The sequence below is a fragment of the Vigna umbellata genome, chromosome 2, assembly GCF_029865625.1.
Source record: "Vigna umbellata cultivar VRB3 chromosome 2, Vumbellata_1.0, whole genome shotgun sequence".
NCBI lineage: Eukaryota > Viridiplantae > Streptophyta > Magnoliopsida > Fabales > Fabaceae > Vigna > Vigna umbellata.
In genome coordinates this window covers 21893131-21915993 of record NC_142166.1, presented here as the reverse complement: position 1 = coordinate 21915993, position 22863 = coordinate 21893131, and the positions used below count along the sequence as shown (strand labels likewise).

The 22863-nt window shown below is 36.8% G+C and overlaps 1 protein-coding gene across 1 annotated transcript in view; it reads right to left on the bottom strand.

The window, feature by feature from the left end:
- Positions 1 to 7801: 7801 nt before the first annotated feature.
- Positions 7802 to 22863, bottom strand: part of LOC124822595 (WAT1-related protein At5g64700-like) — a 35087-nt gene continuing 20025 nt past the window's right edge. Inside the window, exon 7 of the mRNA XM_088106414.1 lies at positions 7802 to 8091. Coding sequence (XP_087962540.1) covers positions 7944 to 8091 — 148 coding nt within the window. The 3' untranslated portion in view covers positions 7802 to 7943. The remainder of the gene's footprint in view (positions 8092 to 22863) is intronic.

Below are 22863 nucleotides of genomic sequence, written 5' to 3'. Positions count from 1 at the left end.
GACCAAGACCTACAAGAAAAACAAACCAAACTGGCCTTGTACCATATACTTTAAAATACCAAAAACTTGGCAGCACCAAGCTGCCCTGGCCACAACAGTTTTACAACAACAAAAAAATTATACAAACAAGGTCCAATTCCAAGACAAAAGCTGCACCAACTAAACTAACCCCATTACGAAATAACAGAGGCAAACAAATATGCCCAGCTAGCTTTTGCCAATAATTAACCCTAAATACATATGCTTATAATAGCTATATATTAGCAAATTCATGGTAACACGTGATTTCATAACAAATAGTTGTTTAATCATCCAAAGGTAAATAAATTATACCGAATTTATGGAAGATCCAACCAATTTCTAAATTTGTACCCATGACATAGAGTTAAAATAGTCACTGTCGTGTGCAACCATTCATTGAATCATATAATAGAAGTTGCTTAAGTCAAAGAAGTAATAATATCATTTTTTATTCTGATGGAACAGCGGATGAACCTCATCACATCTGACATTCTCTATGTAATGATCAACGGATGAAGGTAGTTTTACATTGTTAAATAACCTTTTTGATTTTAAATGTTATTTGGGGAAAAGTTGTGTAGTTCCAGATTCTGCAACTTTACAAATTATCTTCCTATTTATCACTTAAAACTTGTTGCATTGACAGATGCAGGTTGCATCTACAGATCTTATATTATCATATTATGCCAAGAAAAATAACATGAATATAATCCCACCAAGTTGATCTTATACTATCACATTATGCATTGATTCATAATTTTATAGGCACATTGATGAAGGCATGTTTATCCTCAAATTTTAGTTTTTAATATTGGATTCTTAATTGCTTTTTGTATTTTAATAAAATATTTTAATTAATATTTTTTATAATTGATTTTATTTAACATGAGATAAAAAACATGTTAAAAATAATTTTTTAGTTACATAAATGTACTTAGTATATTTTGAGGCATGTTACTGCAACTACAACTAAGTTGAACTTATTGAGGTGTGAAAATGAATTGGTTAAAGTTTCATAACACCTTAGAGATAAATTCAAGAATAGCAAATAATCAAGATCATAAGAAGTCAATCCAAGGCATGAAAAAGTAAAGAAATTTGGCTAAGCCAAGAAGTGGGAAGATACAACAAAAATTGGATCTTGGGTTTTCTCTATTTTTTCTACAAAAATGGATTTGATCATTGATAAATGTTTATGATAAAAAATAATTTGGGAATAATATATCTTAAGATTTTTTATTTGATATTATTAAATAATTACCTTATTTAACTATATCAGTAAATATCAAAAGATAATATTTATCAAATCTTTTTGAATCTAGAAAAGATATTCTCAAATATTTTTATATCTCCATAAAAATTAAATATATCTTGAAGATACTGAATTATTTAGAAGATAATTGAGAGATATTACATTATCAAGATAAAAGATTTTATCAACAGAAAAATCATAATCTAAGCCCAATCAAGTTCTATATAAAGAGAACAAAGGGGACCAATCATTCATTCACTCAGACTCCTCCATTGGGAAGCCATCATCCACCACTTCTTTTACTCTTATTTTACCATGTATTTCAATTCATTAATGGAGAGCTAAGCTTCTAGAGCTATTCCACTGTAATTTCATTATTGATTCTGAGGTGAAGTTGAATTAATGTTTTGATTCTTTTGATTATTGATTTTGATTATTCTTCTTCTATGTATTTCATATCTCAATCACGTCAAAAGTAATAGTTTTTACATCATAAGGTGTTTGAATCTACATGCATATTGATCATATGAGTTCAAGAGTTTTTAGGTTTGATTGAAAATGTACTTTAATTGAATTTAGAAACTTTCATATGATTGAATGGGGTGTTGCTACCAATTGAGAATGTACTTTGATTAGTGGTAAGAACTTTAACAATAATTAATTGGAATTTACTTTGATTAATTAACTTTTAATTTGGTTAGAAGATGTAAGAATAAACATGATTAAACACAATAGGATTTAATTGAGAATGTACTTTGGTTGAATTTATTGTGAATAATATAAAAAGATCTTGCTTTTGATTGAGAATGTACTTTGATTAATTATAAGATCGCCCTCAAATTAATTAAGAATATACTTTAATTAATTTGAAACTCAAACAATGATCAATTGAATAATAATCTGTGGATAACCGATGAAGAATCTATCTTGGAAAAGTAGTGAAATTAGCCTATTTCATTATAATTGTTTTAAAGTTTTTTATTTGTTCTTCAACTTAACTCACAAATTCTTCAATATTAATTTCATTAGCATAGATTTTCACTTTTATTTTTGAGCATTGCATTGCATTTTACAAACCTTTCAGAGTCTTCATAAGAATCAAGTATTTGAAAATCCATTTCGTATTCGTTGGGAAATGACTTAGGGTTAATTTAATCCTATCTAATTTGTTAACTACTAACTTGGCAATATTGAAGTTTTCTTGTAAAAGTAGTATTAATTTGATAACCTCAACGATAATGTATCACACGTAAAGCAGCTCAGGTGGTTTTGATGAAGAAATAAAATCCAATACAATCCCACCAAACACTCCCATGTGCTAACTTCATGTTCTCCAATACTCCCTTCAAACAAATTACATTCATTCAACAAAAAGAAAAACAGAACCAAAGACAAGTATGTGAAAGACAAAGAGTTTATAAGTTAAACTCTAAAACACAATTTACTAATATAAACCTATTAAATGAACAATTCAACGTGATACAAGTTTGGGTAAATAACAAAACTAAGAGGCAATTGATGCCAACAGTTTACTAAAAGCATCAAGCAAGAATCAAATTTTAACACCCAAATCAAATTTAACTCCTCATTTTTAACACCCAAATCAGAATTCACAACCAAATATTGATGGGTTTCATTGCACAGAATTCATAACCTGTAACCATGTCATCATGTGATCACTTCATTAGTTCATTAACGACCGAGTCCGAGAAAGGAGTGTTTTTTATTTAATTTAACATGACACGTATAAAAATAATAAGAATGTAATGAACCAATTGGTATTAAGTTAATAGAAAGCATGTTAGGTTTACACTAGTGAAAGGATTTAATATAAGATTCAAACATCCGCTAGGTAGGAAAATAATACTTTATCTTAGGGTTTTGAGGCGTCTCTACAACCATTTTATATCAAGCATTGCATTAAATAAAACTTGGATCCTTTCTTCTCTAAAAAATGTCAAGTGTATCAATCCACTATGCATATAAAAATGCAAAAAATATACAGTTCACTCTCATGGCATATATTTATCTATGTATGTGTGATAAACTTGAAATAATGATTACAATTTTGAAAGGTATAAAAGAAAATTAGGACATGATATCCTAAAAATATATACTTAAATTAGTGGATCAATGCAAATTCCATCTCCCATTCTGTTGTTCAAAGAACTGCTCTCTAAATCTTACTCATTCATCAAAATGCAAAATGGGGGAAACCAATCTCGATGATGGGGTAATTAAAGGAAGCCAAAAGTGATTTCATAAATGGGTGCAAATGATAGAGGAATTTTAGAGGAGAAAACGAAATATGCGAGTAAGGGAAAAGTGATTTCCAAAATCCCTAAAAATGTTTTGGCAAGTGCTTACAAACGAACCCTAGCCATCGGTATTGAGTCGTAACATTACTACCAAAGATCTGTTCAAAATTTCAACGATAAATATGCATTACTAGCATATATAGATCCATCAATATTTATCTGTTGGTAATTTAATGTTTTCTTGTAGCGATATTACATAAGTTATTTTGGATATATTACATTGGTTTAGAAATCGATGTTGTCTAAGATGATGTAATAAGTAAAACACATATATCATCGATTTTTTTAGAATTGATGTAACATGTCCTTTTTAAAAAGAAAAAACAGAGAAGAAGGGTGTTACGAAACAAGATAGGGTTCAAGTGGCGATGATTGAGGTTCAATGCGAGCTAGTGACAAAAGCTAAGGTTCAACGAGAAGTAATGATGGCTAGTGTGTTGCGAAACCTCCTTCGCAACACAATAAGAACAACATGATGTGGAAAGCCAACAAGGGTGAAATGAGTGCAAGGAGGGAGGACGAAATTGAAACCAACACTAGTGAGATAAAGTTTTCTCAATAGCGGTACAGGAAGGGTGCTTCTTACAAGCACCTCTATTTCACTACAACAATGACACCTCCTTTGCACAATAACAATCACACCTCATTTGCATGGTAGGGTTCAACACAAAGAGGTGAATGGTCACACTTCCTTTGCACGACGACACCTTCTTCACAAAATAGTAACAACGTGGTATGGAGGCTTCTTAATGCTGAAGAACGGGCTCAATGAAATTAATGAAAAAGACAAAAATAACGAAGCTTTTCTAAAAAAAGCCAAAAGTGATTTCATAAATGGGTGCAAATGATGGAGGAATTTTAGAGGAGAAAACGAAATATGCGAGTAAGGGAAAAGTGATTTCCAAAATCCCTAAAAATGTTTTGGCAAGTGCTTACAAACGAACCCTAGCCATCGGTATTGAGTCGTAACATTACTACCAAAGATCTGTTGAAAATTTCAACGATAAATATGCATTACTAGCATATATAGATCCATCAATATTTATCTGCTGGTAATTTAATGTTTTCTTGTAGCGATATTACATAAGTTATTTTGGATATATTACATTGGTTTAGAAATCGATGTTGTCTAAGATGATGTAATAAGTAAAACACATATATCATCGATTTTTTTAGAATTGATGTAACATGTCCTTTTTAAAAAGAAAAAACAGAGAAGAAGGGTGTTACGAAACAAGATAGGGTTCAAGTGGCGATGATTGAGGTTCAATGCGAGCTAGTGACAAAAGCTAAGGTTCAACGAGAAGTAATGATGGCTAGTGTGTTGCGAAACCTCCTTCGCAACACAATAAGAACAACATGATGTGGAAAGCCAACAAGGGTGAAATGAGTGCAAGGAGGGAGGACGAAATTGAAACCAACACTAGTGAGATAAAGTCTTCTCAATAGCGGTACAGGAAGGGTGCTTCTTACAAGCACCTCTATTTCACTACAACAATGACACCTCCTTTGCACAATAACAATCACACCTCATTTGCATGGTAGGGTTCAACACAAAGAGGTGAATGGTCACACTTCCTTTGCACGACGACACCTTCTTCACAAAATAGTAACAATGTGGTATGGAGGCTTCTTAATGCTGAAGAACGGGCTCAATGAAATTAATGAAAAAGACAAAAATAACGAAGCTTTTCTAAAAAATGGGAACAAAGCTTCTTAATGGCGGAAAGAACTTCGTTCTTCTTGAATGCAACTATAGGGAGTGAGAGTTAGGGCAAGAATGGAAAGCCAAAACATAATGCTTAGTTGAAGTTCTTATGAAAAGAGGGGGATAATGCAATACTGGATATTCTAGAAAAGAGAACGGAAACAAAAAGAAAAGAAATGTAAGAATGTAGGAGAGAAGACGAGTATTAGAAAGAAAACAAAATATTCTAAAAAAAAAAACGATACAAATGCATTAAAAGGTATGCTACATCGGTTTTACGGAACAACCGATGTAATATCATATTTTTCTATTAAAAAATAACATATTCATATTTTCTTTTAGTTTTTAATATATATTACATCAATTGAACCTAAATCTAATATGATTTTCAGTATTTACTAAAGTGTCGTGACATAATATATCACATCACGATTTAATATTAAAATTTTTAAAAATATTAAATTTGTAAAAGTATGAAGTTTTTGAAGTATTTATTATACACACGTATTGTAAAAATATTAAAATATTCTATTATATTAAAACTTTTTGTGTATTTCGATACAGTGAGCTTTCAAGTGAAAAAAATCTGCTTTAAATTTTTTATTATTTGTTAGACAAACCTAAAAACTGATAAGCATCCCTGAAACTAGTTCATAATGGTTAAAAATATAAAAGAGAAGTATTTATTATATTAAAAAACAAATAGTCTAATATTATTTAATTTTAAACAATTGAAAAATTAATTGATGTATTAAATGTTTCTCAACAAATTTTAGTGCACTTATTAATTATTAGCAAAATTCTTGACATAATTATCTCTCTCCTTCTCTCTATATATATCACGAGTTTCTCATGTAGGATATTTTCTTTTAAGACACATAATCCATGTGGTTGAGCTTAGATAATTAGAGTTGGATATGGATGAAATGTGATTGCCACCAGAATTTGCCCTCAAGTTTTACGTTGCATGATCAATCATAAGTGGACAAGAATATGACACTACAAACTCTGATTATAAAGAACTTTTCACAAACACAATGTTTTAAATGTGAAAAAAAGTGGTACGTAGTAATGTGCAGCAAAAGCAAAATCAAAATCAAAATACTACTTACCAGCCACTCTTGTTAATTTTTTCAAACGAATTGAAGGACACATAAGCAGCACGTTGACAACATTTTCCAAAATAGGAAAAAAAAAGTTCTCCTTTAAATGAGTGATCTGCATACTTCAAACCAAAGAACTGCTAACAAATATATCAAAATATGTGAAGAAGGTACGAAAATGTGTCCAATATGTAAAGCTATGATCTTTATCAAAAGTTCTTTCTTGATATTTAAAATATCAACATGCACATGCATACGAAGGAACGGAGAAATTGCAATGATTAATTAAATTTTAGTTCCTCGTGCATGAAGAATCTCACATTTCCCTAACAACCACAACCATTATAAGAAAAGTAAGGCTTAATTACCTACTTAGTCCCCATGTTAGGAGGTAATTTTCTGTTTAGTACCCCGTTTTAAAAATGTAGGCATTTAGTACCTATGTTTTGAAATTTGTATCAATTCAATCCTATCCAGTTAACGGCGTTATAATTGATGCGAGAAATTAAGGACGTTAATGATAGCCTGGGTGGAATAGCTATCAAATGTTTGAATGCATCTTCATTAACGTCCTTAATTTCTCGCATCAATTATAATGCTGTTAACTGGATAGGATTGAATTGATACAAATTTCAAAACATAGGTACCAAATGCCTACATTTTTAAAACCGGGTACTAAACAGAAAATTACCTCCTAACATGGGGACTAAGTAGGTAATTAAGCCGAAAAGTAATTAGTTCAATTAATCTACCCAATTTGATAATTCCCATAAATCATAATTAACATGATTCTATAACATAAAGTCCTCATCATATGCAAATTAATTTCCACCAATCATGTTTAGTGGTGTGGAGGATGGAGGACCAAACCCGTCAAAAACTCCGCGCGTAAAACTTTATGTCGTTAGTTTAGTCTCTTTCGTTTATTTTTTTTCTTTTCTCTCTTTTTCTTTTAACAAAAAGATACACGGAATCTAAAAATAAACTCGTTGCAAATGAATATTCTTCCCAATTATGGACAAAACAAGTCCAACGTTAGAGAGTAAAGTCATTCATGCAGCAAAAAGATATAAACACGGTCGGAACTCGAAATTAATTGATTATTCGCACGTGTACAATAACAGATTATCCTCCACTCAGCCTTTTTTAGATAGATAAAATTTTCAGAACAAATAATTGATTAAAATTAAGTGTTTATCTATGAAAATAATTTTGATAGAGATTTCATCATTATCTTAGGATGGTAGGTAAATGATTGAAGGACAGTTTTCATATATAGTAGAAGTAGGTGTCTTTGGATATCTTCTTTTCCCTATTATTGGATAAAACCATCAAGCTATTGACATCCTTAAGCAACATCTTTTCCTAAAATTAGTATTAAGATAAGTTTCATGCGCAATCAAAGACATTCTTTCGAATTTCTTGTATAGTGTAAACTGGTACAAAAAAGAGCATGCTTTATTGTGAATGACATGGTTGGGTCCCAAGAAGAAAATTCAGACAGAAACCACTAATGAACAATTTTGGAAAAATCATTAGGGTTACTGTTGTTCCACGCTACTGGCCTCAGTTTTCACCTCTGCACGTTCTTTTATGGGTAAAGAATTCTGGTGATGACTCATTTCTTCTTTGCTTTTTGCCCACAGAACACTATAGAGGCTTATAATAAGCACAATGCCTCCCAGAACGCTGAAACCAAAAAATTACAGGATTAGGGCAACGGAGTATAAAATTAGTTTCCACCTATTCTTCTTTGACTTTTGCCTTTTCATCACACTGTACTTCATAACTTTTGTCGATTATTTAATGCCGATTACCTAACTTTTTCATGTAAAAGTATACTGATGTCAGAGGAATATGACAAAAATTAAATATGATTACACACATCAAACTGGTAATTCATGCAAATTGAAAGAATACTATATTTATAAGCTTATACATAGTTGTCAAGGGTTCCAATACGTTTGTATATATGGAAAGGAATCAATAGTAGTTAAATTCGATTTACAACTTTTTCGTTTTCAACGATTTTATAGTACTGTTTTTTTACTCCTGATATACTTTACCATATTAGTTATTTTAATCGTGTTGGAGTACTATTTTTTAAAATATGAAATACATATGTTGACGAATTGTGTCAGGTACAGTAATCAAATTATGCTTTTGAAAAAAAAAAGACAGAAACGATGAGAATCGAGAGATTTAAAGAAAATTGTACCAGGATAGATGTATGCACTGGATTGGATTATTCGGTTTTCAAAATGATATATAAATGAAAGTTTCAAATTTGGTTTCATTGTCTATATATACTCTCTCGTTTTTCAAGATTCTAATCTTCTCTTTTCTCGTCCTTCTCTTAAAAAATTTTTATCAGTTGGTCAACTGTTCTTCGTTCAGGAGGAGCTTAAGTGATTCTTGAGCTGAAGGATTTCTTGTCAACCAGTTAATTCAGTGATTTGAGTTAACAAGTTTCATTTTCTCTTCTTAGTGTTTTAGTTTTCTGGTACATGCAAGGGAATATCCGTTGTATGTGTACATCAACTTCTTCTCATTTTTGATCATAATCTCAATCGTTTGGTTGATTCTTTCTCTTCAATCGGTGATCTTTAGGTGTTTTTATATTTTCTTGAAGTTCAAACAATTTTTCTAAAGGGTAAAACCTTTCTGTTCGGTCAAGAGGTAAGGGAAGCTAGTTAATTTAATTATGATTTTCTATGTATGGAATTACTGTTTGAATAGTTGCATGTGTGTAACTTGAATGTTTCATTGAATTGTGTTGAATCGGTGAATGTTGGAACCTGTGAACTGGTTGGAGTTTCTCTCCATAAGTGTTCGGTCTGTTCTGATATTAAGGAAGTGGGTAGGTGAGAATGAGAGTTTGGGGTTAGGAGTGAAATCTGGTATGAGACTCTTTGGGATGATGTTAGAACGATTTTAAGTACCTTTGGATAGGCGTAAAATGGTATATGAATCAATGTTTGGAAGATTAGAAGTTGATAAGTTGTATTCAATTGGTAAAGATAGTTGTTGATCATAATTCTGCAGTTATTCTGTAGAATTATGCAGATCGCTGAGTGTCATTCATTGACCATTCGACTTTCTTCCTGTGTTCAGTCTTAACTGAGTTCTACTTTTGTAGAGCTTTTCAGTTAATGACCGATCGGTCTTGTGCTAGTATTCAATTTAATATAGCGTTAGATCTAGTCAGAGCCTTTGGTCTTAACCTAGTATTCAGCCTAGATAAAGTATCCGATATAGTCTAGGTTCTAGGTCTTACATTAGTACTTTGTTTGCATAGGCGTTCGGTCACTTTAGTAATCCGTCCTACTTGAGTATTTTGTCTAAGTCCAGAGTGTTCAGTTTTAGTGGGGTGTATGGCCTCTTACTAGCGCTCGGTTTTATATTAACGCTCGGTCTCGTACTTGTATTCAGTCTCAACTACGTTCGACCTCTCATGGGCCTTACCTGTTAATGACCGTTCAGTGATCTTTTTGAAGCTGAACTTATATTAGTATATAGTATCAACTCTAAGTGTCCGGCCTAAGCTATAGGTGTTCGGCCTAAGCAATAAGCGTTCGGTCTAAACCTAGTACTTGGACTGGTGGTAGTATTCGGTCATGATGTGGTACTCGAAATCCTATAGTTGTCGGTCATTAATAGCGCTCGACCTTCTCTTCAGATGTATCTATTATTGACCGTTCGGTCTCCAACATTCACAGGGTGTTCGATCTTGTTCATATATGTTGGTGATTTTGTTTGGCCTATATTTATAGTTATTCTAGTATGTTATTTTAATTAATTGTTCCAATTGCTTTGATGGCTTATGTATGCATTATCATAATGGTGTCAAAAGGAAAGTATGATATGATATTTGTAATATGGATGTAAGAGAATTCCAAGGAGGAATGTCTTAGTGATTGGTTATCAAGGTGGTGGTAAAGTGTGAATATGGACTGCGAAATTCATGACGTTCATCCTGACATTCTAATGATTACCAAGTCTGAAGTGGAGATGGGTAAGTCATGTTGTGAGAATAGCAAGAGGTCCTAGCCTATAGGGTATCATAGGTGAGTTATAACGGACTAACCCCAGGTGGCAGCTGAGGGTATCCAGTTACTACATCACCTGGGTGCACAAACGACACCAAGCTACATATTCATACAATCCGGATGGTCAAGTCAAGTAGTCGGTCTTTGCTTAAATTAATGTGTTCGATTCTGGCCTGTTTGAGTGGTCAGTCATTGCTTGATTATAAGTGTTTGGTTGTTACATGCTTATGTATTTGTTTTAGTTATATGACTAATATGATTAATTAAATTACTCTAGCTTACTCTTCTCTTCTACCTTGTTTATGTTGTTGTTCGATATTTCTTCCTTGTAATGATCACCTTGTGGGTGTGAGCAGAAAGAGACGAGTGTTTACTGGACTAAGTGCTGGATGACGAGGACTCAACTGTTTAGATTAGGATCGTTCGGTCATATGTGTATATAGTTTTGTATGAACCATTCAGTTATGTATCTAGTTTGTAGAAGAGTTTAACTTCGTAAAGTTTTAATTTTAGGGTTATTTTGGGATAACTATACTATTAATACTTTACTGTTAAGTGGATGACTGTTCTATCATATCATTTCATGTGATGATTCTAATATGTAGTTTATACTATATTTTGGGATGTTACGTTTATGGTATTAGAGCAGTTCTTTCCTTAGGAATCCTGTAGGTTTTGAGTGTGCCTTGCTTGTAATTATGTGCTCTTAGTTATGTTTAGTGGTTGTCCTTGTCTCCTTGAGTTACACTGATGGCTTTTTCTCTCTATGTAAGTAGAAGATGGAAAATCGGTCTCCCTCTTCTCCACGTCACAATCCTGACACATCCAACATGATGAGAATGATGGAGTCTGTATTGGAAGTAATGCAGCAACAAAACACTCCATTAGTTCATCAACATTCTGTGGCCTTGCAGTAGTTGGAGGCTGCTAGGGTATAGCTAAGACATCCGAGAGGCAATATTTGGATTTGATGTTAAGTGGTAGGGCTACAGTAGGTCCTTCTTCATCCAATCTTTATCAGGAATGGAGTTTGGAGAGTTTTCTTCAACATCATCCGACCAAGTTTGATGACAAGTACAGTCCGGATGAAGCTGACCAGTGGTACCAGGATATGGAACGAATTTTCAACGCCAAAAAGTGCCCGGATGAAAATAGGTTGCCCTTCACCGAGTACTTACTGATTGGGGAGGTCAGTCATTGGTGGAGCAGTATGAGGATGATGCTGGAGGGGAGTGGTTCTCCCATCTCTTGGGAGGTGTTTAAGAAGAAGTTTTACACCGAATATTTTCTAGATAGTGTTCAGTTTGCTAAGGAAGTGGAGTTTCTCCAGTTGGTGTAGGGGGCATGTCGATTTCTGAGTATGTCGGTTTAAGCACCTACTTAGATTTCACACTTTAGCAATGGATGAAGAATGACAGTGTAGAAAACTGGTTGAGGGGCGATATCAAGTTATTGGTGGCCGGCTTGTGCATCAAAGAGTTTCCCGCCTTGGTGGAAAGGGCTAGAGTTCTTGAGAAGACCAAGCTGGAGGTTGAAAGTTAACAAAGACCACCACCGAGAGTTGGAGGATCGACTGCATCTAGAGGCACCCTCGGTTCTAGGAGGACCCCATATTCTTGACCTTCTTCTTCAGGGTCCAGTGGTTTCTCTTCTTAGTCATCTGTCTCTGTGGGTCAGCAGGGGCAACAAGGGACAGTTAGCTATTACAATTATGGGGGACCTCACTATAAGCCAGTATGTCCTCAATTGGGAGGATATAAGAGATGTAATCGGTGTAGAAGGAATGACCATTGGGAAAAAGATTGTCCTTTGGGCAGAAGGTCTGTCTCACGACCGCCGCATGCTGGGAGGTTTCAGTAGAAGAGTGGTGGCCAAGCACAAGCTGTTGGCCGAGCCTACACAATGACAGGAGCAAAGGTAGCAAATTTAGGTAATCTTATTATTAGTACTTGTTTGCTGCATGGAGTACCTTGTTGTGTGTTGTTTGACTCGGGAGCAACATATTCCTTTATCTCAAAGGAATGTGTTGAGAAGTTGGGGTTGTCAGTCGGAGAGTTCTAGTTTGATCTGGTGGTGTCAACCCCAACAGCTGGTGTAATTCGAACATCTTCATGTGTGCTAGATGTCCAATTGAGGTTGAGGGTCGTAGGTTCAAAGTGAACCTTATCTGTTTACCTCTCAAAAGTTTGGAGGTAATTCTAGGAATTGATTGGTTAGCCGCAAATCCTATTCTTATAGATTGTAGTGAGAAGAAGTTGGAGTTTCCAAAGGAAGAGAAGAAGATGTTGTCGTCGGTCGGTCAGTTGCGGCAAGAGTTAAGAGAAGGGGCTAGTTGTTTTCTGGTGCTATCTCACGTGGAGGTGTTTCAGAATGAGAAGAGTGTAAACCATTCGATCAAAAGTAAGGGGAGTGTAGACCGTTCAGTTGTAAGCGATTTCTTGGACGTTTTTCTGGAAGAGGTGCCTGGATTACCTCCTCAGAGAGAAGTGGAACTTTCTGTTCATCTGGTGCCAGGAGCAGGGCCAATATCAATAGCTCCTTATAGGAGGGCTCCAGTAGAGTTAGCTGAGCTTAAGAATCAGATTGAAGACCTGCTTGAGAAGCAATTCATTCAGCCAGGTGTTTCCCCTTGGGGTGCTCCAGTGTTATTAGTAAAGAAGAAGGATGGTAGTTCTCGGCTATGTGTGGATTATAGGTAGTTGAACAAGTTAACCATTAAGAACAAATACCCATTACCTAGGATTGACGACTTGATGGATCAACTGTATCGGGCTACTGTGTTTTCTAAGATAGACCTAAGGTCAGGTTATCGCCTGATTCTGGTCAAGATTGCACTTAGATCCAGATATGGTTATTATGAGTATGTGGTAATGCCATTTGGTGTTACTAACACTCCGACTATATTCATGGATTACATGAACCACATCTTCAGACCATATCTAGATAAGTTTGTGGTCGTTTTCATTTATGACATTTTTATCTATTCCAAGACTAGCAAAGAGCATGAAGTTCATCTTAGAACAACACTCGGTGTGTTAAGAGAAAAGAAGTTGTATGCTAAGTTTTCCAAGTGCGAGTTTTGGATGGAAGAAGTGCAGTTCTTGGGACATGTGATCTCGGCTGGTGGGATTTCTATTGATCCGGCCAAGGTGCAAGTGGTGCTTCAGTGGGAAAGGCCTCTGTCGGTCACAGAGATCAGGAGTTTTGTTGGTTTAGCGGGCTATTACCGTCGATTTATTAAAGGATTTGCTAAGATAGTAGCACCGTTAACTCAATTGATTAGGAAAGATCAACCTTTCATTTGGACCGATCGGTGTGAAGATAGTTTTCAAGAGCTAAAGCAAAGGTTGACAAGTGCTCCTGTGTTGATAATTCCGGATGCAGGTAAACCCTTTGAAGTATTATGTGATGCTTCCTACCAAGGGTTGGGTTGTTTTTTAATGCAAGAAAGAAAAGTGGTTGCTTAGGCTTCAAGGCAATTGAAAGTTCGTGAGAAGAATTACCCTACGCATGATCTTGAGTTGGCAGCTCTGGTTTTTGCTTTGAATATTTGGAGACACTATCTCTACAATGCCAAATTTCAAGTGTTTAGTGATCATAAGAGTTTGAAGTACCTCTTTGATCAAAAGGAGTTGAACATGAGGCAGCGAAGGTGGATGAAATTCCTTAAGGATTTCGAGCTTGATCTGTTGTATCAACCAGGCAAGGCTATTGTAGTAGCTGATGCCTTGAGCTGAAAGATTGTGCATGTTTATGCTATGATGGTTTGAGAGCTGAGTTTGGTTGAGAGCTTCAGAGATTTAAGACTACAGGTGGAGTTGGAACCGAGTGGTTTTATTTGTAGCAGTTTTGTGTTAGCAACTGAATTGTTGGACCGCATCAGAGTAAGACAGTCGGTTGATGACGAGCTACTTAAGTTCTGAGGTTTGGTCAGTTCAGAGCAAGGAAAAGATTTTAGTGTAGGGACGGACGGTCTCTTAAGGTTCAGAGGAAGAGTGTTTGTACCTAATGATGAGGAATTAAAGAGATTGATTCTTGAGGAAGGACATCAGAGTCGTTTTAGTATGCGTCCAGGCATGACTAAAATGTATCAGGAGTCTCAAGGAATCATTTTGGTTGTCAGGTATGAAGGGATATGTGGCTTAGTTTGTATCTTAATGTTTAACCTGTCAAAGAGCTAAAGTAGAGCATGAAATACCGGGTGGTTTGTTACAGCAGTTATAAATTCCCGAGTGGAAGTGGGATAACATTGCTATGGACTTTGTTACCCATTTACCCCGAACAGTTAGAAGTCATGATGTTATTTGGGTGATAGTGGACAGGTTAACTAAAAGCGCTCATTTTCTTGCTATTAACTTGAAGATGTCAATGGTCAAGTTGACTCAGTTGTATATTAGAGAAGTAGTGAAGTTGCATGGAGTGTTGTCTAGTATCATGTCGGACAGGGATCCTCGGTTCACCTCTCAGTTTTGGCAGTCACTATAGAATGAGTTGGGCAGCCAGTTGCAGATGAGTTCAGCTTATCATCCCCAGACGGACGGTGAGTCTGAGAGGACAATCCAAACACTTGAGGATTTGTTAAGGACGTGAGTTTTGGATCACTTGGGAGTCTGGGATGAAGTGTTGCCATTGGTGGAATTCACCTACAACAATAGTTATCAGTCCAGCATTGGTATGGCACCATTCGAAGCCTTGTATGGAAGACGTTGTAGGACTCCTCTTTGTTGGTTTCAAGAAGGAGAATCAGTGTTGATTGGGCCAGAAGTGATTCAGCAGACTACTAAAAAGGTGAAGCTAATTCAAGAAAGGTTGAGGGCATCTTAGAGTAGGCAAAAGTCTTATGTCGATCGAAGGCGGAGGCCTTTAGAGTTTGCTAGTGGAGATCATGTTTTTCTCAGGGTAACTCCTACTACTGGTGTTGGAAGAGTCGTTCGGTCTAAGAAGTTATCTCCTAGGTTTATTGGTTCCTACCAGATTTTGAGGCGTATAGGACCAGTCGCTTATGATATAGCCTTGCCTCCAAAGCTAGCCAATCTCCATTCAGTTTTCCATGTATCTCAGCTCAAGAAGTATTGTCTAGATCCTTCTCATGTGTTGGAAGTAGAAGATATACAAGTCAGGGAAGACTACTCGGTTGAGATGCAGCCTGTCAGCATTCAGGAAAGCCAAATTAAGCAACTTAGAGGAAAATTCATCAGTCTAGTTAAGATTGTCTAGGATAAGAGAACATGTGGCTATACCTGGGAATTGGAAGATGTCATGAGGGAGTTATACCCTCATCTATTCTCTAGTAAGTCCAATTTTTTCGAGGACGAAAAATTTTGTTGTTAGGGAGAATGTGAGAACCGAGAGATTTAAAGAAAATTAGAGTAGGACAGGTGCTTGCATTGGATTGGACCGTTCAGTTTTCAGAATGATATATAAATGAAAGCTTCAAATTTCGTTCCATTCTCTGGATACACACTCTCTCTCTTTCAAAAATTCTGATCTTCTCTTTTCTCCTCCTTCTCTCTAAAAATTTTCATCAGTTGATCAGTTGTTCTTCATTTAGGAGGAGTTTAAGTGATCCTTGAGTTGAAAGATTCCTTATCAACTAGTTAGTTCAGTGATTTGAGTTAATAAGTTTCATTTTCTCTTCTTAGTGTTTCAGTTTTCTAGTGCATGCAAGGGAAATTCCGTTGCATGTGTACATCAACTTCTTCTTCTCATTTCTGATCATGTTCTCAATCGTTTGGTTGATCCTTTCTCTTCAATCGGTGATCTTTAGGTGTTTTTAGATTTTCTTGAAGTTCAAACAATTTTTTTAAAGGGTAAATGCTTTCTGTTCGGTCAAGAGGTAAGGGAAGCTAGTTAATTTAATTATGATTTTCTATATATTTAATTACTGTTTGAATGGTTGCATGCATGTAACTTGAATGTTTGATTGAATTGTGTTGAATCTGTGAATGTTGAAACCTGGGAACTGGTTGGAGTTTCTCTGCGTAAGTGTTCGGTCTGTTCTGATTTTAAGGAAGCGGGTAGGCGAGAATCAGAGTTTGGGGTTGAGAGTGAAATCTGGTATGAGACTCTTTGGGATCATGTTAGAACGATTTTAAGTACCTTTGGATACGCGTAAAATGGTATATGAATCAATGTTTGGAAGATTAGAAGTTGTATTAAATTGGTAAAGATAGTTGTTGATCATAATTTTGCAAAATTATGCAGATCGCCGAGTGTCATTCATTGACCGTTCGACTTTCTTCTTGTGTTCGGTCTTAACTGAGTTCTACTTCTGGAGAGCTTTTCAGTTAATGACCGATCGATCTTGTGCTAGTATTCAATTTAATATAGCGTTAGATCTAGTCATAGCCTTTGGTCTTAACCTAGTATTCAACTTAGATAAAGTATCCAGTATAGGTTCTAGGTCTTACATTAATACTTGGTTTGTATTGGCGTTCAGTCACTTTAGTAATCGGTCCTACTTGAGTATTTTGTCTAAGTCCAAAGTGTTCATTTTTAGTGGGGTGTATGGCCCTTACTAGTGCTCGATTTTATACTAACGCTCGGTCTCGTACATGTATTCGGTCTCAACTGCGTTCAGCCTCTCATGGGCCTTACATGTTAATGATCATTCGGTGATATTTTTGAATCGGTCTTATATTAATATACAGTATCAACTCTAAGTGTTCGGCCTAAGCTATAGGTGTTCGGCCTAAGCCATAAGCGTTTAGTCTAAACTTAGTACTTGGACTGGTGGTAGTATTCAGTCATGATGTGGTACTCGGAATCCTCTAGTTGTCGGTCATTAATAGCGCTCGACCTTCTCTTCATCTGTATCTATTATTGACCGTTCGGTCTCCACAATGCACAGGGTGTTCGGTCTTGTTCATATATGTTGGTGATTTTGTTTGGCCTATATTTATAGTTATTCTAGTATGTTATTTTAATTAATTGTTCCACTTGCTTTGATGGCTTATGTATGCATTATCATAATGGTGTCAAAAGGAAAGTATGATATGATATTTGTAATATGGATGTGAAAGAGAATTCCAAGGAGGAATGTCTTAGTGATTGGTTATCAAGGTTGTGGTAAAGTATGAATAGAACAACGAAATTGACGGTGTTCATCCTGACATTCTAATGACTACCAAGTCTCAAGTAGAGATGGGTAAGTCATGTTGTGAGAATAGCAAGAGGTCCTAGCCTATAGGGTATTGTAGGTGAGTTATAATGGACTAACCCCAGGTGGCAACTAAGGGTATCCAGTTACACTACAAGAAAAATATCATTTATATACGGATTATTATATACGGATTCTGATTCGTAGATAAAGATTTCATTATATACAGATTTTATATACGGATGAATTAGATACGGATTTTTCCGTATATAATAGAAAAAAAAGTATATATACGGATTTTCTGTATATAAAATTGGTATATAACGGTGGCGTCTTTTCCCGGGAGCTTTGCCAAAGATAAATATGTATATAAAATTCGTATACAAGTGAATTCTATGTGCAGATGTTATATAAGGATTTTACAATAAATAAAAGATAAATTAAAAAGTTAAACCTAATAGAAAACCTAAGAGACAGAATCAGTACTCCGAATTTCTCCTCGACTCCTTCCCTCTCATCGAGCCCCTCTTCTTCCCTCACGAGCTCTTGTTCTTCCCTCTCATCAAGCCATTTTTATCCAACCTTTCTTCTCTAGCCACCATTGAAACCCTAACCTCTGCTGCAAACGCCTCTTTCGTGTTACCCTCTCCTCGAACCCTAGCCTCCACCTTCTTCTTTGCTCGTCCCTTAAATCCCTAAATCCTTAAATCCCTAAATCTTTGCGCTAATTCACTACAAATTTTCGTGCTCCTTTGTACCCTTGAACCATAAGAATAAGGACTAAGAAATGAGTCGCACCTGCTTCTTCCTTCTTCCTTCTCCATGACAAAGAAAGATTGTTGATTCATTCGGAACCCTTGCCCGAGCTCCATACGAGGCGAAAACCCTAGCGGAGGTCCACCACTTGTGCTTCAACCGCTCGCGGCTCGATAGCTCATGCCTCCAGAGGAGGTGAAAACCCTAGCCAAAGTTATTGAGGGTTAGAACAACTCTTGCTCTATCGTCCAATGCAGGCAATGTCGAGTGTTGGAAGGATAAAGAGGATTGGAGAGACACGATGGTTTTGTGCCTCTTCGTGGCATAAATGGAAAAGTTCACCAAAACTAGGTATACATAACTTCACTTTCTATTTTCCCCTTTCAAAAAAGTTTCCAAATTTTCGATAGTGAAGCCTGAAGGGTTTATTTCTTGGTCCTTATTCTTTTCATGGTATTCTCAGAACGAGTTTTCATCTAAGAAATTTTTGGGTTCCCTGCTCGGTTCCAAGTGCGGCTACTTCAAGGGTGTTATTGACCCTTCTTATCAAATGATAGTATTTGGATATATCTTAAGACTGTTTGACAAATTTGGTTTGAATTAAAAAGTCTAAGTGAAGCAAACTTTTACTATTGAATTACCCATGGACAGTTATCACATCACAGGAAGATATCAATTGTTTCATTTGCATCGTAAATATGTAAAAGGTTACTTAATTATTTGATCATACGAAATCATGCAGAAAGAACCGTAGGGATGCTGTTTTGATCTATCTGTGCTACTCTATTCCGAGAGTTAATGGTGATTACTAGTTAATACCCTCAATAACTACCATGGTCTAACATTTTTGGTCAAATTTTCATACTGGATTGAACTTCATTAAACCTTTCTTTGTCATTGCAGGTTGGAAAAGCTTTAACAAAAGATGATAAAGCTCAAACATAATTGTTCTGGTTGTGATTACAAGTTGCTAAATTAGTATTGAACTTTTGAGTTTTTTGTTGTGATATGGTTACCATGTGTTTCTTTGAAGGGATTATGTAAGGTTTGTTGTTTTGTTGCAGGGGAAGAAAAAGGAAGGAAATGCTGCTAACTTTGTCATTTGTATTTAAGCATGCCATTTTCTAGGTGTCCATTTATTTTATATTTCTTGCCTTCCTCGTTTTAAGTTTGAAGTCCAAAGTGTTATTACTACTGTCAATACCCAATTTCGTCCGGATTATTTCTATAGTTTTATTGCATTTTGGTTGCCACATATTTAATCTTTTATTATTCATTTCCTTTATTGCTTATTTTGTTACTTATTTATTATTATTATTATTATTATTTTTTAATTCTTTGTTTCAATATTAATTCTTATTTTTTTTAATTCTTATTTTTTTTGTTGTTTCTTATTTATTTATTCATTTTTGATTCATTTTAATTTTAATTAAATTTTTATCTTTTCATTTTGTTTATAATTAAAAAAAAAAATTAAAAAAAAAATTTAATTAATTAAAAAATTATTATTAGTTAAAAGGTTTTAAAATTAAAGAAAAAATAAAAATGAATCAAAAGAGTTAGAAAAGGACAAAATTGGCAAAAAAAGGAGGGGACAGTGGAGGAAAACGGCTCTGCTGCGGGAGGCAAAAATTGGTTTTGTGCAGGCAAGGACAAGGCAAGTTTTGGGGGAGAGCAGAGGCGCGATTTGGTTTTGGCAGGAGGCACAGCAGAGGGATTGAATTGGCAAAAAGCAATGGAGAAGAGAAAGTGAAATAGACACACAGAAAAGGGACAGGGAGCAGAATCAAGGGGGACTCTCTCAAAAAGAAAAAACTCCCCTCATTGTATCAAGAATCGACGACCAGAGAAGCCAACTTCCTGGGAGGTTCAGACCTGCACCGAGAGAAGAGAAGGAGATTATCACAAAGAAAAAAGAAGAAGGAAACTCCAGCATTTAGGTAAGTCGTCCATCCCCGTTCTCCATCCTAGTTTGATCCTTAAGGTAATCAATATTGTAGGTTAATGTGCACGTACTCAATATTGCATTGTTGTTCTTTTCCTTTCTTCCTTCTTCGTGCTACGTTCACTGCCTAATGTTTCTGCTACCAACGCGTCTCCATTCTCTTCCCATGAGCACATGAACGCGCCTTACACCACGAGGCTTCACTTTCCTTTTCTCCTGGGTTCTGGTCTCTCATAACACTCAACATCCCTTTTCATCTCCAACGCCTGATACCACACGACCAAACCTCACTATTGGATCCCCCTCCCCGAATCATCAACCATATTCACTTCAACCATATTCATTTGCCACAACCATCACATACAACCACATACTCCTTCATCTTCAGAAATTCAACTCAAGCAGAGACCCCAACCCATACACCATTATCACGGAACCTCCATCCCAACTCACGCATAACACCACCATCCTCAACCTGCATTGCACAAAGCCACAGCCAAGAACAGTGACCAATCTCCGACACCCATCATCCACATCCACCCACTGCCACAAGCCATACTTATACCACGGGGACACCTAACATCTTCATCCTTATACCACCTCCAGCATCATCATCTCTAACACTACTACCAACACCCCACGGCCAACCCATCATTTTCATCCCTTACCTTCTTCATTTTCAACACCTCATCTCCATCTTCAACCATAATCCACTCCCAACGTCCCTTTTCTTCCTCTCACCACTTTCATCTCCAGCACCACTTCCAGCATCATCACTCTCATCTCCCCAACATCTCCGACGCCACCTCCAACAAGCTTAACCCAACCAACACATAAGGCAGAACAAATCCAGCCTTCACCCCTCACATTCAGATGTACACAACACACACTCGTAATTTTCAAATTAATCAGTAAATCAATAAAAAAAAAAAGAGATAAAAATTAGGGGAAGAAGAGAGGGAAATGTGGTTTTGCGGGGACGATTAGCAGCCGAGAAAGCCTTCGAACGGAGAGGGAGGAAAGTGACGCTGGTGGCGCCGGTGAAGAAGCGCGCTCCAGCTAGAGGCGACGGTGGCCGGCTCTGGCAGAGGCGGCGGCAGGAGGTGCCCAAGGTGGAAAAGCCTCAACCCTAGGCTAGTGCGAGAGAGAGAGGGAGAGATCGGGGTGGTCACCGGCAACGACCTTGAGGGCGACGCCCTGGCTCGTGGCTTGCGGCGGCCAACTTCGGTGGAGGCGACGGTGTCGACGTTGCAGCGCGTGGAGGAGCAACTCCTTTTGGTCAGAGAGAAGGAGACATTGGTCTCATCTGAGAGAAACGGCGTGAGTGAGTGAATGAGAATGGGAAGGTAGAACCCCTAAGGGAATTCTAGGTTAGAAATCACCCGGGTGGGCCAAGCCCATAGTGAACGCACGTTTTTGGCCTTTTTCGAGCGTGCGTCACCAATTTCTCTCATCTTCACAACGAACGCTCGTCCATAACGAGCGTTCGTTATCAATTTGCCACATCTTCCCAACGAACGCTCGCCCATAACGAGCGTTCGTCGTCCATCCTCATCTTCCCAACGAACGCTCGTCCATAACGAGCGTTCGTCATCAACTTGCCACATCTTCCCAACGAACACTCGTCCATAACGAACGTTCGTCATCCAGCCTCATTTTCTCAACGTACGTTCACCATCTCCCTAACGAACGCTCGTCCACAACGAGCGCTCGTCTTTCAACCTCGTTTCCCAGCGTCCGTTCACCAATTCCCCAACGAACGCTCGTTCCCCAACGAGCGCTCGTCCTTCAGCCTCGTTTCCCAGCGTCCGCTCGTCCCCCAACGAGCGCTCGTCCTTCAGCCTCGTTTCTCAACGCGTTCACCATCTCCCTAACGAACGCTCGTCCACCACGAGCGCTCGTCTTTCAGCCTCGTTTCCCAGCGTCCGTTCACCAATTCCCCAACGAACGCTCGTCCCCCAACGAGCGCTCGTCCTTCAGCCTCGTTTCTCAACGCGTTCACCATCTCCCTAACGAACGCTCGTCCACAACGAGCGCTCGTACTTCAGCCTCGTTTCCCAGCGTTCGTCATCCGCCCATCTTCCCAACGAACGCTCGTCCATAGCCAGCGTTCGTCATCCAGCCGCAGCTTCCCAGCCAACGCTCATCCCAACGAGCGCTCGTCATTCATTTCCCAGCGTCCGTTCTTCAATTCTCCAACGAACGCTTGTCATCCAGATTCCCCCAACGCTCGTTATTTTTATTTGTTTGTTTTTCTTATTTCATTTTATTCTATTTCATTTATTTTGTCTATCTTATTTCATTTGTTTTATTTATTTCTTTTATTTTTACTTTATTTATTATTTTATTTTGTTCTATCTACTTATTCTAAATATTTACTTATCCTAAAATATATATTTAATAATGCAATATTTACAATTTAAATAAAGGAATTTACAAAAATATGTTTCAAGGGTTTAGGCACATGTGTGATCGCACGCATCGTCCTTGTGCTGAAAACCTTTTCTCTTTCTTAAATAAAATCCAAAAAATATGTTTTGAAGGTTCAGGCACATGTGTGATCGCACGCATCGTCCTTGTGCTGAAAACCTTTTCTCTTTCTTAATTGAAAT